The 17147-nt window shown below is 50.4% G+C and overlaps 1 protein-coding gene across 1 annotated transcript in view; it reads left to right on the top strand.

Moving 5' to 3' along the window:
- Positions 1-9432, top strand: part of GCN1 (GCN1 activator of EIF2AK4) — a 56977-nt gene extending 47545 nt beyond the window's left edge. The window contains exons 49-58 of the mRNA XM_081253315.1: positions 72-341; positions 583-696; positions 1157-1387; positions 3372-3565; positions 3699-3813; positions 5642-5738; positions 6101-6249; positions 6640-6747; positions 7963-8181; positions 8710-9432. Coding sequence (XP_081109441.1) covers positions 72-341; positions 583-696; positions 1157-1387; positions 3372-3565; positions 3699-3813; positions 5642-5738; positions 6101-6249; positions 6640-6747; positions 7963-8181; positions 8710-8835 — 1623 coding nt within the window. The 3' untranslated portion in view covers positions 8836-9432. The remainder of the gene's footprint in view (positions 1-71; positions 342-582; positions 697-1156; positions 1388-3371; positions 3566-3698; positions 3814-5641; positions 5739-6100; positions 6250-6639; positions 6748-7962; positions 8182-8709) is intronic.
- Positions 9433-17147: the final 7715 nt, after the last annotated feature.

Raw genomic sequence — 17147 nt, 5'->3', positions numbered from 1 at the left:
TTCTAACCCTGCCCCATCCTGTCCTGTCCTGGAGGAGCTGTGCTCAGCCGAGGCATCCCCTGTGGTTTTAGGAGATGGCCAACTGTCAGGCTGTGATCCTCTCGGTAGAGGATGACACCGGGCACCGGATCATCATCGAGGATCTGTTGGAAGCCACCCGCAGCCCTGAAGTGGGCATGAGGCAGGCTGCTGCCATCATCCTCAACATCTATTGTTCCCGCTCAAAGGTGGACTACACTAGCCACCTGCGGAGCCTGGTCTCAGGCCTGATCCGCCTCTTCAACGACTCCAGCCCTGTGGTTCTGGAGGAGAGCTGGGATGCCCTGAATGCCATCACCAAGGTGAGGAGCTGTGGACCCCACAGCCAGCTTCTGGTTGTGGACAATACGAGGCGCTTATAAGACTAGACTCCTAAGGCCCCCCACGTACCTATCACCTGGCTTCAGCATCTGTCGATTCGTGGGCAGTCTTATCTATACTCCCACCCACACCCTTCCGCCGGCTATATTATTTTGGAACAGTCTTGAGAGGGCTTTACCTAGAACTCTGACATCCTGTCTGCTTTGTCCCGGCTTCCCACAGAAACTGGATGCTGGCAACCAGCTGGCACTAATTGAGGAACTACACAAAGAAATCCGGCTCATAGGGAATGAGAGCAAAGGCGAACACGTGCCAGGGTTCTGCCTTCCAAAGAAGGTAAGCCAGGGCCCGTGCAGGGTGCGGCAGGCATGCGGCCTTCCTCCGCCTTCCCCTTGGGTCCCAGGAGGTGGGGCCGCTGGAGCAGCCCTTGTGTTAATCTGGCTTAGTGCTCTAGGTGCCATTCTGCACCTTCACAGACAGCGTGTTTGCTCCCCGTGGTGGCCCCATGGGGACAGGGTTCATCATCTTTGGTTTAAGCGGTGGAAGCCACCTCAGACGGAGTGACTGACAGCAGTGCAGGTACCTTGTGTGGTGGGCCTGCTGGGACTCTGCTCTTCTTGTCACCGTCAGGACTGTTCTCCAGCCAGCACCATCTCGGGCTGCGACCCTGGCGGCCTGAATCCATCTCTCATGGAGTTGAGGAGAGGATGGCTAACAGGAGCTCCTTGCACTGGGTGGGAGACACCTGGGCCCAGAACCTTTGAGATTTGACTCTCAGGTGTGGTTCTCTTGTCAGGGAGTAACCTCCATCCTTCCAGTGTTGCGGGAGGGCGTCCTGACTGGCAGCCCAGAACAGAAAGAGGAAGCAGCCAAAGCTTTAGGCCTGGTGATCCGCCTGACCTCAGCTGATGCCCTGAGACCCTCCGTGGTCAGCATCACTGGCCCTCTGATCCGCATCCTGGGGGACCGGTTCAGCTGGAACGTGAAGGCGGCTCTGCTCGAGACACTCAGCCTTTTGCTGGCCAAGGTGAGCGACTGAGGAGTTCAAGCTCTCGGTCCATTCAGGCCTTAGAGAATGGGTTTGTGTGCAGGACGCTGGCATGCAGTGTCCTGTGGAGGCGGGGTGACAGCTTATTATGGGGAATTGGCAGAGCAGAGAGAGTTAAGACTTTGGAGTCAAGACTCACTGCACATTGTCAATTCCAGGTCCGCCACTTGGTAGCTGTATGGCCAGAATGACCTTGGGAAAGTTATGCAGCCTCTGGGCCTGTTTCCTCACCTATGTTTTGAGAGTACTAAGACTGCTTGCCTCTCGAAGGGCGGTGTGACACAGGGCTCAGATAAAATAACATCGGGCACGAGGCCTGACACATTCTAAGCACTCGACACACCAGTGCATGTTAATTGCTATTATTTTTATTATTTTTTTTGCGGTATGCGGGCCTCTCCCTGTTGTGGCCTCTCCCGTTGCGGAGCACAGGCTCTGGACGCGCAGGCTCAGCGGCCATGGCTCATGGGCCTAGCCACTCCATGGCATGTGGGATCTTCCCGGACCGGGGCACAAACCCGTGTCCCCTACATCGGCAGGCGGACTCTCAACCACTGCACCACCAGGGAAGCCCAGTTGCTATTATTTATAAATGGGTCAAAGGACAAAATCCAGGGCCACGTAAATACAATTAAAACCTTGTTCAAAAACATTTCCCTTCTTTATGACCACCTCATAAATGAGGTGAAATGAATCTGAGGAGAGAATGAAAAAGAAGTCTGAGAGCAACTGCAGTTAACTTCAGTTTTTGCCCAAAGTGTCAGAAGCAAAGATAGAACACGTTAACTGTTTCTGATACTTTACAGTGTAATAATTAAGCCCTTTGGATTTAAAAAAGCATAAACAGCCAAGATTTGTTGTTATTAAAAAAAAAAATTCTTACTTGAGGTTTGGAAACAAAAGCAAGCTTAAGATTTGTAGCTTTTTCCTTTTGGGAGAAAAGTGTGGGGAGCAACTTCCCAGATAAAAAATGGGATCGTGAGCATCAGCTTCATTCTGTAGGAAATTGAGTCTTTTTTTTTTTCTTTTAAATTAAGTATCATCTTTACATTCTTTGCTGTTCTTTTCTGTGTTTTGTGTTTTTTTTTTTTAAACTCTGTGTACAAATGGAGCCCTTCCCTCCTGGAATTTGTCCCTCAAGCCACAAGCCAGGTGCCACCCATAGGCAGGTGGTTCCCACTGCAGGTTTGCCAGCTTCATTCTGTGGTCTGCCTCCCAGCTGCCTGCAAAACCCCGACCCCAGTATCTCTAAACCTTAATTGGCGTTGAACCTCCCAACAGCTACTTTGATTTTCCCATTTAGCAATAAGTAAATCTTTCGTCTTGGATCCACCTGTATTTTGTCACAAATGTGCCTGTTTTTCTATGTGTGGTTGGGGATTAGACTGGATTGTTGATGAGGGGGCGCACATGTGTACAGGGATGACCTTCTGAGGCTGTTTCATAGGATTGTTCTGAAGGCTGAACATTAAATGCTCAGTAGATGGTACCTGCCCTTACACACCTGGTCCGTTTCCCTGTCTTTGCACTAAAATGTTCTTCCGTGGTACTGACAGCGTCTCCCAGCCTGCTCTAGTGTATTTGGAGACAAGGGTTTTGAGTCACTTGTCCACGTGGACAGGGCTTCACTAAGCCAAGTCCACGGCTCCCTCGGTGGTGGTGGTGCTGGTGGTGCTGGTGGTGGGGTGGTAGTGGTGGTAGTGGTGGTGGTGCTGGTGGTGTCATCTTCTGCCTCTGCCTCCTCCCAGTGCAGCGCAGGATGTTGAAAACAGAAGAGGAGACTGAGTGTGACCTCTCTGTGCTGGGCGCCCCTGTCTTAACGGGACATCTATTCCTGGCCTATGTGTGGGAGTCAGGGCAGCTTATGGTGGTTTGTGATCATTTGTTTTCGTGCCTATAGTGAGTGCACTGTGGCCCTGGACTCCACCTCAGCTGTGCTTTTGGGTGTGGGTCTCTCAAACAGGTTGGGATTGCCCTGAAGCCCTTCCTGCCCCAGCTGCAGACCACTTTCACCAAAGCCCTGCAGGACTCTAACCGGGGCGTGCGCCTGAAGGCTGCTGATGCGCTAGGGAAGCTCATCTCCATCCATATCAAGGTGGATCCTCTCTTCACAGAGTTGCTGAACGGAATCCGGGTCATGGAGGACCCGGGTGTCAGGTGAGGCCCTGGTGGGGAGAGCTGTGGCCGTGGGGAGGCCGGGCAGCTCCTGAAGCAGCCCGGGCCCTGCCTGTGCGGCGGGAGCAGTGGTGAAGCCGAGCCAGGTTTTAAGTTGGGTGCACTGGTTCTGTAGGGACACCATGCTTCAGGCCCTGAGGTTTGTGATTCAAGGAGCAGGGGCCAAAGTGGATGTGGTTATCCGGAAGAGCATCGTCTCGCTCCTGCTGAGCACGCTGGGACATGACGAGGTACAGCGGCAGGTGGACGCGGGGCTGGGGGGCTCGGCTGGCTTCCCTTCTCTTTCCTTTGGTTAGCATCTCTGCTTTGTGTTAGAAGAACTTGGTCAGTAGTGATAATCACTCCCGACATTCGTATCACTCTGGTTTACCACGCCTCTGGTAGTGAGGGAGACAAGGCGCATCTTGATATCGATATTGATCTCGGTGATGTGTTGTATAGTTAAGGAAAGTAAGGTTTTTAAAGTCCCAGGTCTCTCATTCGTTTGTTCTCTAGTCTTAAACAAGTCACTTTCCCTCTCTGCCCCTCATTTCCCCAGTTGTAAAGTGAAGAGTTTCGTTTATTGGTTCAGGAAACATTTGCTGAGCCGAAGGGCCTAGCCCAGAGGTGAATGAAGCATGGGCACAGCCCTCAGGAAACTGTCTGGTGTCTGTCCAGGTGGGAGGGCTTAGCACTGTTTGAGAGGGTGAGACTCACTTGTGGCTGCACCCTAGCAAGTGGTAGAGTCAAAACCAGGACCTGAGCCCTGTGGCTCCTGGTTCTGTTCTGATGCCGTTACTGTAGCCCTTCCTGACCCCGTCTAGAAGCATTTGTGAAGTACCCCTTGACAGCCCAGTGCTGTGGCGGGCCCAGGAGGGCTTGAGTCTCTGAGAAGAATTTTCTCTTTGCCCTCTGACAGCCCTCTGCTGTGTGGCCAGATGTACACTGTGGGGCTGATCTCTGGAGAGAGGCCTCTGGGTTCACATGGAGCTACACCCCGTCATCTGTCCACGCACGGGGCCGACTATCACGGCCCTCCAGCTGAGACCCTGGCCTTCTCTGGGGTACAGATGGGAGACTCCACCTTCTTTTGGTCACAGTCTGTCAGGTTTTTATAGGGCCATGCACAGTGCAAGCAAAAGTTAGTATGTAAACCAATTTGCATTTTACCACAATGGAGCTTAAAATAGATCCCGTTGGAGAGAGTGGCTGTCGTGTCAGAGAGAGCCAGCTTTAGCCTTGCTTGGCACCTGGGCAGGGAGCTCAGAGGCCCAAGGTGCTGGCCAACCACCCTCTTCCTCAGAACTTGCGCTGGATCGAAGGTGGCAATCCAGAGTGCCAGCCCAGCTGATGCCTCCCCATGGGCCCTTGAGGCTCTGGTTGGTTGGTTGGTTTTGGGGGAGGCACGCCAAGTTGGCACTTCCTGATACTGTAGCACATAACCTGAATCCACTATGTGGTGTCCCGTAGTTAGCTGGCAGGGAGAGCAGCAGGGAGCTGCTTATGTACGTGGCTTTGGTTTTGACACAAAACACTCGGCCTTTACCTATTGCCTTGGGTTGATCAGCTCTTCAGTTTGACTTCCCGGGACAAACCTGAGTAATGTCGGGGCAGCAGGGAGTCTCTCTGGACATAGGCGGACGCATGAGCAGTTCGGGGGTGGGTGTGGGGTTGGGGGTAGAGCTCCAAGTGGTCCTCTGATCGCCTTTCCTGGGCACTGTGGGCGGGAGCTCGCGTCCCTCGCCGCCTCACAGGGCTGTTGATAGTAACTGAGATACTGAATATGAAGCATTCAGGCTTGTAAGAAGAAAGGTGCTATGTAAATATAGTTATTATTGCTATTATAATGATGATTAACGTATGCACACAGGCTGGAGTTTTCTAAAATTAAGTGCTGGGTGTGTAATTTTTAACACGGCACCGAGTGGCAGCTGCAGTGAGTGGCAGTCCCGCTCTGGCGGTGGGAGCGTGAGTGCCTGGAGGGAGGACTGGCCTTAGGGTCCGCCTTCCTTCCACCGTGGTTCCTGTGGAGCCCGTGTGGGCTTGTGTCCCCATTCACTGCCTTCTCTGCTCCGTCAGGACAACACTCGCATCTCCTCGGCCGGGTGCCTGGGGGAACTGTGTGCCTTTCTGACGGAAGAGGAGCTCAGCACTGTTCTTCAGCAGTACTTGCTGGGTAAGCCTCTTGTGTCCACGGGGGGCTTCAGGGCCTCTCTGTCTCCCCTTCCCCTCAGAGGGTCTTCTGGCAGCGGGACCACCCTCTCCTTGGAAATTCAGCTGTTAAAATAAAATGGAGTTTCTGGGGGTCCTGCAGCCCCGAGTGTTTCTGCTCCAAGAACACAAGCCACAGTCTGGAGCAGTTTGTGAGGGATGGCTGCTTGACGTCCACTAGGGGCAAGGAGGTCCGTGTGCAGCGTGGACTGGGGCTTCCACCAGGCTCCGAGCTGGCACATGAGTCTCAGGTCGGGGAGGTGGGCTTCGTGGGTGGTGGGCCATGCTCTGAGGTGCGGGTTGACCCCAGTGTGTCCTTGCACGCAGCGGACGTGTCTGGCATCGACTGGATGGTTCGGCACGGGCGGAGCCTGGCTCTCTCCGTGGCTGTGAATGTGGCTCCCAGCAGACTCTGTGCAGGCAGATACAGCAGTGAAGTTCAGGACATGATCCTCAGCAATGCCATGGCAGACAGGGTAAGGCTTTGGGGCAGCCAGACTCGGTGGTCAGAGACCTGGGTTCAAATTTTACCTTTGCCAGTAACTTACTGTGCCCTTGGACTAGTACTTGATCTCTCTGGGCCCCAGTTTCATCATCTGAACAGTGAGGAGTTCAGGTTGGAGCATTTAGAGGTCCCTTCTAGGTCAGAAGATCTCTGATTGCTGACCTGGGAACTAGTGACTCGGGCTTGGTTCATCTGCCTCACAGCCACGGCAGACCCTGTCCATGAGAGCTGCCGGGGGGTGAGGACTGGTGGGGAAGAGGCAGGGTCCCCAGAAAGTCCTGGGGAAGGGCTGGTGCCTGGCCCTGCTGCCCCGAGGACAGAGCCGGAGGCCATCCCGTCTAGCTCTCTCCTCTCTCCACAGATCCCCATTGCTGTGAGTGGGGTCCGGGGCATGGGCTTCCTGATGAAGCATCACATCGAGACAGGAGGAGGACAGCTGCCAGCCAAACTCTCCAGCCTGTTCATTAAGGTGAGCAGGGAAGCCAGGCTTGTGAGAAGGACCCGTGACCAAAAGACACCAGAAGTGTGTCCTCTGTATTCTAGGAGCTCTCCACGGATAGCCTGCGGCATCTCTGAGCCCATAGGGCTGGAATGCAAAATGGTCGTGTGTGAATTTTTCTCTGGTGGAGTGCCCAACTTTTTATCAGAATGTCAAATAGACCTATGACCCCAAATCACGTTAAGAATCTCTATTTTAGGCATTCTTTCTAGGCACACCAATTTTGCAAACTTTGGGACAGACCTGGGTTCAAATCTTAATAAACCTCCTCTTCCCTGCCTGCCTTTAGCAGGCATGACACTTACTAGTACGGCTGTTGTGGTGGCCGTTATGGTGGCTGCGAGACCCAAGGAGGAAAGCTGGGGAGCCTGACGGCGAGGCCCCAGCCCCTGTGTAATAGAGCATGCTTCTCAAACGGTTGTGTGCACACAAGACAGAACCAGAGTCCGCATGCTAAGAGATGCGGCCAAGCCTGAGACCCTGCCTTTGTAACCAGCTCCCAGGCAATGTCAGTGCTGCTGGTGTGCTGACCTTGCTCTGAGTAGTGAGGTTCCCAAGGCTGACTGCACCACCCTGCAGGCACCCACAGTGGAGAGTTTACAGGGCTCCGATTAGATTGAGCCTGTATGACGGCATCACCCTGCATGCAGCTTTTATCAGCGTTTATTACTGATGACCTGCTGTGCGCCCAGCCGGGCTAGACCCTGAAGGTATAGAGGTGAACAGGGCAGACAAGATCTCTCTGGAGGTGGAGGTACACAAAAAGCCTGTGGGAAGGCCCTGATTTAGATAGGGCTGTCGGGGAGACCTCTAAAGGCTGACATTTGAGCTGAGCCCTGAAGGATGAGAAGGAACCAACCAAGCGAGGATCTGGGCCAAGCACGTCCCAGGCAGTGGGACCAGCCAGTGCAGAGGCCCGAGGCAGGAAGCAGCATGGTGTGTTTGCAGAAGCTGAACGCCCACGTGGGCCGAGAGTGGTGAGCAAAGGAGAGACTGGCATGAGATGAGGTGGAAGAGAATAGGGTCCGAATCACACCTGGTTATTACCCTCGCACAGTGGGGATGGCATCGGAGGGGAGCAGTGGGGTCAGTTTCCACGATGAAGAGAGTGTCAGGGCAGAGTCTGGGCTGCTTTGAGAAACAGACTGGATGTGCCTGGCTGAAAGCCTGCGTTCCTCTTCATAGTGTTTGCAGAACCCATCCAGTGACATCAGGCTGGTGGCTGAGAAGATGATCTGGTGGGCAAACAGGGACCCGCTGCCTGCCCTGGACCCCCAGGCCATCAAGCCCATCCTGAAGGCTCTCCTTGACAACACCAAGGATAAAAACACCGTCGTCAGGGCCTACAGCGACCAGGCAATCGTCAACCTCCTCAAGATGAGGCAGGGAGAAGAGGTGTTTCAGGTGGGAATCCGGGACTGGCGTGCCTCCCCTGGGCGTCTGTGGGCACTGGCCTTGCAGGCCTTCTGCATGACAGTGTTTAAGCATCACTCTTCACTGCCACCCCGTCCGTATGCGTGAGTGTTGACAGGCAGATTGTAGTGGAGTGACAGGTCTGGTGCCTAAAAACACATTCCTCTACTCCTGAGGGGTTCAGACGTCTTTCAGCAGCAGAGCCCCTTCTTCAAGTAGACTCTCACGTGGCACACAGCCCTACAACAGATCCCACAGTGCTGCCCGTTGAGGCCCAGAGTCCTGTCACTCAGCCCCCTGCCCGCTGAGCAGCCTTTAAAGCACTGAACAATACCTCACCACGTGAAAGGCGTGATGAGTGGTTGTCTTGGCTTTCCCTGGATCCGTCTGATTCCCTTATTTTGCCAGATCCCACCTCAGTGGTTCTAGTCCTGGGTTAACATTCCTTTTTGTCTTTGATTGGAGAAATCTGAAGCCATATTTTCTGACTTCGTCTCCTCGTTTCCATCTTCCCCCCAGTCCCTCTGCAAGATCCTGGACGTGGCCAGCTTGGAGGTGCTGAATGAATGCAACCGAAGGTCTCTGAAGAAGCTGGCCAGCCAGGCCGACTCCACGGAGCAGGTGGACGACACCATCCTGACCTGACAGACCTGGGCCTGTCCACTGGGCTCTGCATCAGCATTTCAGCTCCACCTCTTTGTTCAATGTTTTCATTTTTGGAAATATGCTTGTTCTGATGGGGAGCTTAGGAGATGGCATTCCCAGAAAGTATTTTAATATATCAGCAGACCACAGCCAAAGCCTTAAATCAAACCCACACACAACTGAAGATTGCCTCCTCTATCTCTCACCCTTTTCTTTGGAGATGAGAAGGAAAAGCACATTGGTGAGCCTCACCCAGTGGTAGCCAAGAGCTGCTTGTCCACTCGGCATGGCTAGGTCTGGAACAAGGAGGCTCAGACTTCAGCTTCCTGGTCTCCTGTGCTTGAGCTCTGGTCCCAGGGCCAGTGCTGCCAACCTTTGCCTAGATCCTGAGGGGCACAGAACCATGGAGGTGTGCCCAGTGTGGTGTGCCTTGGTGTGGCTTTTCAGCATTGTGTAGCCCAACTGGATCTGACCCTCCAGGTGACAATGACACACACATAGCCCTAGCAGTTTGCAAGTCGGGAGAGGGGTATAGGTTTAAATGCAGGTGGTTTGAAGGAGGGATGTTTAATAAAGGCTTTGCTTTAATCTTGATAAGCAGATTTTTAAAAATCTCCAAACATCCACTAAATATGAAGCTTCCTGCATCAGGAACAAGGCAAGACTTGCAGCTGTTTTCGTAAGCACAGGCAGCAGTCTGATTTCTGGGCATCTCTCTCCTGATCTTGGAAGTCTTGTAGTTATCTACAGACTTCTCTGTCCTGAGGTCGGGTTTCAAGAGGGATGCAGCCAGGCCTGTGTTCTCACCTGCTGTGGAGGTTACAGGGGTCGAATTAGCCACCTCCCTGCTCTGTCCTGACTCAGACCGGTAGGGAGCTTCTGGGAGTCAAGTTTTAAAGAGAAACTCTTCCCCTCTGTGGAATAAGAACAAACCACATTCCTGTAATCAGAATTGCCAGAGGAAACCAAAGTTGCAGTTCAGCATCTGCCTCCTTTATGAATGACTTCCTTCCTCCTAGTTCTTAGAAGGCTCGTGATCCAAGCGTCCTGTCTGACGGAGCACGCTCCTCCGGGCCCGGAGGCGCAAGTGTTTCTGGGCTGTTTCCCTGGTCACGATATGGAACAAACTTCTATCAAAATTTCTGGTCAGAGCTGTAAAAGGAAGAAAAATTAAACATGGTGGTCGCAAACTCGCTTTATAAAGGGCCTGAAGTGCTATACCAAAAACAAGGCTTTGCTTACTAATGATGCAGCAGAGATAGAAAGTAGCCTTGTGACTCAGCGCTTCTGATGAATAAGACAAGGTGACCTCTGAGATAATTGCTTTCTATGCCTGAGCTGTATATGTCACAGGACTTCCTACTTTCTTGCAGCAGACACGGTCTCATCAGGCTCACTGTAAATGTAGAATCCCAGGGCTGGAAGGGACCTTGAGAGGTCAGCTGAGCTGATCCCCATAGCCAAGGCAGTCAATGGTTACAGCTCTTGGTAGCCATGGTAACTGTTCTCTGCTTCTGGGATTCAGGTGGTCATCAGTGTCCTCCCAGCTCCCTGGGGCATATGTCCAGCAAGCTGTCTGCATACGCAGTCACCTCTGCCGGTTAGCTGTGGGGAGGCAGATGAAGTTCCTATGTGAGGGGGCGTGGGCTGGGAGACCTCTTTTAAGCCCCTGAGGTAAGTCTTCAGTGCTTCCTCTAGAATCTTAAAGGCTTATGTCCACCTCTGGTGTTCAGTCCCCAGTCTGAGGTTGGGAGGGGAGCCTGATGTACTTAGAGGTGGAAGACACTCAGCAAAATCCAAAGGAAAAACACCAGTTCCAGTTCCAGAAACTGGAGGAGGATGAGATCTCTCTGTTCAGGATGGACGGATAAAGGTGGATTTACAGACGGAGATGACTCAGAGGCTCCCTGAGCATACTGAATTGTATTTCCTGAGTCTGGAAGGAGGGTGTGAGCTCCCAGGAAACGAGCTGTGAAGGGCTGTCAAAGCCATGATGGTGGAGCAGGCAAAGGGCACTCCGTCAGGCCAGAGTCATAGCAGTCCTGAAAACAGCTGCCCAGACTGAACGAACATCCTGGAGGAAATGGAGCTTGGCTGCAGAGAACAAAGCTGTTTGCCCTGGTGGTTGGTTTAGCCTTGGACGAGTCACCCAACATTTCTAGGCCAATTTGCTCATCTGTATAATGAGGAATTTGGAGTAGAAGCTCTCAGTATGTCTTAAAGTTACCTTTTGGGCGTGAATAGTAATTATAACATATGCCATTTGGCATTTTTTTCACTTAATCCACTCAACCTATAGAGTAGTTTCTCATTGTTTTCCTGAGGAGGAAATTGAGGCACAGAGAAGTCGCAAGGCTAATAAGTGGCGGTCTGTCCCCAGAGCCATTCATAGCCTTTCTCTTACTCCTACTGAACTGGCTAGTTGGGCACAAGCACCTGCCACTCTTTAGACTGGCACCTGCAGGCCTCTCATATCCTGCAGCACATGAGGTAAAGTGCTGAGGCGGCTCCAGGTGAGTGGCCCGGGGCCTGAGCCACCCCAGGCCTCCCCCAGCAGCTCTGCGGGCTGATCCATACCTCGCCCCACGTACGGGACCCTTGCTGTCTTTAGAAGAGACATTTCTAAGACTTCCATGATTCTCTAGAGAGGGCACTCCCGTATTTCTCTGCCATGTGTTTGAAAGGCAGTGACAAAATGGTGTGCCTTTAGCTAATCCAGGGAAAACTAAACTGAGCATTCTCAACCCTTTAACTCTAGGAGCCTCTGGAATCATGGGCGTCAAGACTATTTTAAAATGTGGGGGAGTGTGACATGGTTCACGTCCTTTCTAGGAACCAAAGGTGAGTTCCCTTTGTCCCACTGCTGTGATCCCGGAGGGCTTGGGACCTGCAGGGTCAACACTACTTTACTGGCAGGGATTTGGGGATGTTATTTTACTGAGAGCTGATCTCAAAGCAAGACAGGCAGTTGGGAATGTTTTTCTTCTAAGTACAGTTCTGTGCAGACTGGTCTTTAACTGCTACAAGCCTTTCTAAATAAGAACAATAAGAAAAACAGGAACCAGCCTAACTTAAAGATCTAGGTTCTAAAATATTTTTAAGGAAATGCAGCTATTGCTTTAAAAGTCTAGTACAGGGACTTCCCTGGTGGCGCAGTGGTTAAGAACCCGCCTGCCAATGCACGGGACACGGGTTCGAGCCCTGGTCTGGGAAGATCCCCCATGATGCGGAGCAACTAAGCCTGTGCGCCACAACTACTGAGCCTGCGCTCTAGAGCCTGCTTGCCCCAACTAGAGAAAGACAGCGTGCAGCAACGAAGACCCAACGCAGCCAAAAATAAATAAGTTAAAAAAAAAAAAAAAAAGTCTAGTACAGAGCACCCTAGTGGAGCTGCACAGACTTGGAAGTCAGGTTTAAACCTTGACCGCTTCATATTAAGCCAGAGCATGTCCCCTAACCTCTCAGAGCCCATGTCCTCATCTGTATAGTGACAGTACAGTGACAAGCCCCACAGGCTTGTCTGGAGTGAATGAGGTAATGCCCTCCATACATGGCTGGGTACGCGGGAGGTGCTGCATGTGTGGATGATGTGATTTTAAAGTGAGGTATACTGACAAAAAGGGACTGAACAGTGGGCACGTAGCACCATTTAAGGTGCGTCGCAAGTGCAGTGCTCTTATCCAGGGGGTAATTGCTGGACCCAGAATTAACAGATGTTAATTTTTTGAGTCTGAAGTTTGAAAAGCTATTAACTTAAAATCAGATTTTTCTTGCAGAGTGATTACTGCGTTTGAATATCTAAAACACTGAAAAAGAGGTGTGTAAGCACATGGTTGGGGCTTCACTGTGCCTGGGCTGGAAAGCACTCCCCTGTCATTGCTGGAGCAGTGCTTCCGACAGGAGAGGCCAGGAGCCTGTCCCTGTTTTATGAGTACAGTTGAGGTATGGAAGGAAAGGAGCATCTCTGAGGTTGTGTGGCCAGTTGGCTGCAGAACTGGAAAAAAACCCACATTTCTTGATAACTCTGGTCACCACGTCCCAGGGCCATACTATAAAAATACTTTTGGAAGGTTAATTTAACAAAGGAAACAGTCAAGTTCTTAGCGTGTGGCTCTCTGGAGTGACTAGGTTTCACCTTTCAGAAGAGGTGGAGCTCAGTTATTTCACTGGGTGGTTCTGAGCTGCTAGGAGGGTTCCCTGCAGGCTGCCTTGGTGGAAGGGTAGTGTTGATATTAACAAAGCTTAGGAAACTAGAAAAACTGGTCCAAGGATTATTAGCTCGGGGTTTCTGGGTGAGACTCCTGAGTGTGTCTGCATGGTCACTGTGATGCTGCTCTGAGCTCTCTGGTTGAGATGGCAGCCTGGTCATAAGCTACGTTAGATCGTTCTTACCATTTAGGTTCCCATAGAAAAGGGAGGTGGGAAGCTGGGCGCAGCAGTATATAACCCAGCGTTGCTCAAACATTTTTGCTTCAAGACTCCTTCACACTGTGAAAGATGATGGAGGACCCAAAGAGCTCTGGCTTGTATGTAATTTGCCTACTGATACTTAACATCTTAGACATCAAAACTGGTCAACTTTAAAAGCTTTATTAATTCATTTAAAAAGAATAAATCCATTACATATTAGCATAAATAACCATAACATATCTTTTCCAAAACAAGCCATTTTATTTATTTATATTTTAAAATTTTAAAATTTATTTTTGGCTGTGTTGGGTCTTTTTTTTTTAACATCTTTATTAGAGTATAATTGCTTTACAATGGTGTGTCCGTTTCTGCTTTAAAACAAAGTGAATCAGTTATACATAGGTCTCCATAAGTCTTCCCTCTTGCATTTCCCAAAAGCCTTTTTTTTTTTTTTTTTTTTTTGCGGTATGCGGGCCTCTCACTGTTGTGGCCTCTCCCGTTGCGGAGCACAGGCTCAGTGGCCATGGCTCACGGGCCCAGCCGCTCTGCGGCACGTGGGATCTTCCCAGACCGGGGCACGAACCTGTGTCTCCTGCATCGGCAGGCGGACTCTCAACCACTGTGCCACCAGGGAAGCCCCCAAAAGCCATTTTAATGAGAGTGGCATTGCTCTTCATTTTTGCAAGCCTCTTCACTTCTGGATTCTCACGTCTCCTGCATTCAGTCTGTTGCAATGTCACATATGCAGGCGCTGGAAAACTCCACTGTACACTTGTAAGGAATGAGTGGAAAAGGCAAATGACATCTCAGTATTGTGAAAATGTTTCAACTACAGATCCTTTGAAAGGGTCATAGGGAGTCCTGGTGTCCCCAGCCCATACTTTGAAAACCGTGATCTAATCTCGAAGATGGGAGAAAAATCCTACTGAAGGGTTTAGTGGAAGGGGGTTTGACCCTGATAACGTGAGAGACCCCAAATTTGGCCCACACCTCACAGAAAGCAAATTCCAAGGGAGTTCAACCAGATTTTTTTCTTTTTTTTTAACTGGATTATTTCTGATGTTCCTTCTAACTCTTTAAATTCTGTGTGTGGCTTCAGTTTAACTCAACAGAAACCAAGCGCCTACCATGTGCTAGTCCCCAGTGGACATCAGGATGGTCCCTGCAATCAAGGAGCTTCATGGTCACTTGATTTGAGGGGGCTGCCAAAGCGCAGGGCAAGGTGATTGCCAAGTCCCTTGATATGGCCTCAGGCACGCAGGTGAGGGGTAAAGGGCCAATTCCCAGTACCATCAAAGGGAGAGACCAGATGGTTCCCTTTAGTCCTTCCCTCTTGGACCAGCATGTTGGACGGTGCCCCACCCCACTCCTCATTTGAAGTCCGACATTCAGTGTACCTGCCCTCTCAATTCTCGTTTACACCCAATTCCCCCATTACACGATTGCAGCATATACTTTCTCCTTCGATACCTATTTCAGCAACTTTAGAATTCATTGCTGACCAGTCTGAATTGTGGATTTCACAGGTTCCCTCCAGGCCTCTGCCACACTGGCCCTCATCTCTCCTACTGCTACCCTGAGGCACCTCAGGCATGAGGGTCCCTCTCCTTTACCCTCAGCCTCTGACACCACACCTCTTTACTCTCCTCTTTGCCAGTTGAGCTTTTTAAAGTGCTCTTAACCCATCTTCCTTCCACCCTTACTGCTCAGTCCTTACTGTTCACTGGCTGCCAACCCTCTACCTACGCTATCCTGAAAAATACTTTATTCACCCCACTGTTCTCACCAGCCACTCCATTTCTTTTCATTCACAACCAAACTTACTGAATGAACAGTATATACCCACCCCTCCACGGCATCACTTTCTGTTCTGTAAACCTGTGTACACTCCTGTCCCCCTTACTCCTTGGTTTTTCCTTTTAACACATATTTATTTGCATTCTCAGAATGTAAGCTCCACAGAAGCAGGGATTTTAAAGCTTTATTTACTGCTCCATCTCCAGCTGCTCCATCAGTGCCTGGCACACAGTAAGCCCTCGAATGTACGTTGACTCATCTTCCCCAATTGTACCATAACCTCCCCGAGGGCGGGGCTTTGTTTTGCTCCTGTTACATCCTCGGTGCCTGGCGCCTAGTAGGCACACAGTACGTACTGAATCAGCAAAGGAATCCAGTTGTCAGGTAAATTTTGTTATTTTTATTTTACTTTTGGCTGTGCCCTGTGGCTTGTGGGATCTTAGTTCCCTGACCAGGGATCAAACCCGGGCCCCTGCAGTGGGAGTGCAGAGTCCTAACCACTGGACCGCCAGGGCAGTCCCTATGTGATTTTTTAAAAACACTGATTTGGTAGATAGCGTTGGCACCTGTCCCTGCCTGCTGTTACCTCACACCTGGGCTTCGGCAGTAACCCTTAAAGCGCTGCAGCTGAACTCCGTCCTGCATGCTTGCACCAGGTAACTTTCCCCAAAGATTCTGATACTGCTGCTCTGCTCAAGAACTTTCAGTGCCTCCCTAGTGTAGTTTCTAACGTATGAACAGGTGGTACTGCAAAGCTCATCTGTAAGCTGGCTGTTCAGAACAGTGGAACACAGTTTCCCATCGGTGGCACATACTGCTACTTACCTCAGATCACAAAAGTTTGTCTATTTCTAGATACAGACTTTATAATCTAGCTACCATAACATAGCTCGTCATTGAATTGTAGTTTAGATCATTTAAAACAATGTTTCCAGAGGGAAATGTGCTCACAGTTTCATTTTTGGGAGCCAGGCACACATCCTGGCCTGCAGGGGTTTCTCCCTCAAAGCTAAAACAGACGATCCTTACGGCTGTGATAGCAGCTAAATACACCCGCCGTCCACAGCTCTCTAAACTCCAGTGGTTGCCATCATGAAATCTGTACGGTGGGATCCTTTCCCATCATTCTAGCTGAAAGGGATAGCTCGCCTCTGAAGTCTAGGCTGCTTGACAGCTATTTTCTCTCTTATATTGTCATGTATATTTTATTTCTCATGAGTGTGTCTTATCTCTGATGAGACTGAAAGCTCCTGGATGGGAAAAGCTCTATCCTATAGTCTGTGGCACATAATAAATAGTGAGTACTCATTAAATGGCTACTTGAATAAATGAAGGAATTAATGCCTATTGCTTTCCAGAAGGCAGGCAAGTCAGGAGTCTGGTCTTCATAATGGCCAATTCTGTTCTACTTCTTCAAAGTATCCTACAGCCCTGATATCAGGAGGCTGCCTTGGGCCTATGTGCTTGAGTCTGCAACAGGAAATGGCCGAAAGCATGAATGAGTCAGTGGAAAATGACCTTGGTTTAACAGCATTAGTTACTGTTTATCACATGCCTATAAGAGCCAGGTAATTTGCAAACATATCTCTAATCTTTACAACTATTCTGAAGAAACTGGGGCTCTGAGACATTGTGATGTGACTTTTCCAAAATCTCGAAGCTTTTAAGAGATGGAGCCAGGATTCCAAAGCATCTGAACCAAAGTCTCTCTGATTCCAGAGCACGTTGAGAAGATGATCTAGAGTGACTTCCTGCCTCACTGGCTGGTCAGGGGAGGATGTGCTTGCCTGGGGAATACTCTGAGGCTTCTTTCTTCCCTTATATTTCCTAAAACTGTTGGATCAAAGGCGATCCCACTAACCTTTCCCAGACCAAGAAGAACCATTTTTTCAGTGATCATATGAATAGCTCCCCTCCCAGCTAGCACCTTTGGATCCCAAGTCCATGTTCTTTTGTCATCACCAGGCTGATTCTCAGCTCCTGGAAAAACAACTCAAAGCTTGAGTCAGACACTCCATGTGCTGTTCAAGGATCTTCCCTGCAACAATGTTTATAATAACAAGAAATTATAAACATGAATGCCTATCAACAGCAGAGTGTTTAAA

Source organism: Mesoplodon bidens (assembly GCF_964165515.1).
Source record: "Mesoplodon bidens genome assembly, chromosome: 13".
Lineage (NCBI taxonomy): Eukaryota > Metazoa > Chordata > Mammalia > Artiodactyla > Ziphiidae > Mesoplodon > Mesoplodon bidens.
The sequence above is the reverse complement of the archived record's forward strand: the minus strand, read 5'-3'. Positions and strand labels throughout refer to the sequence as shown.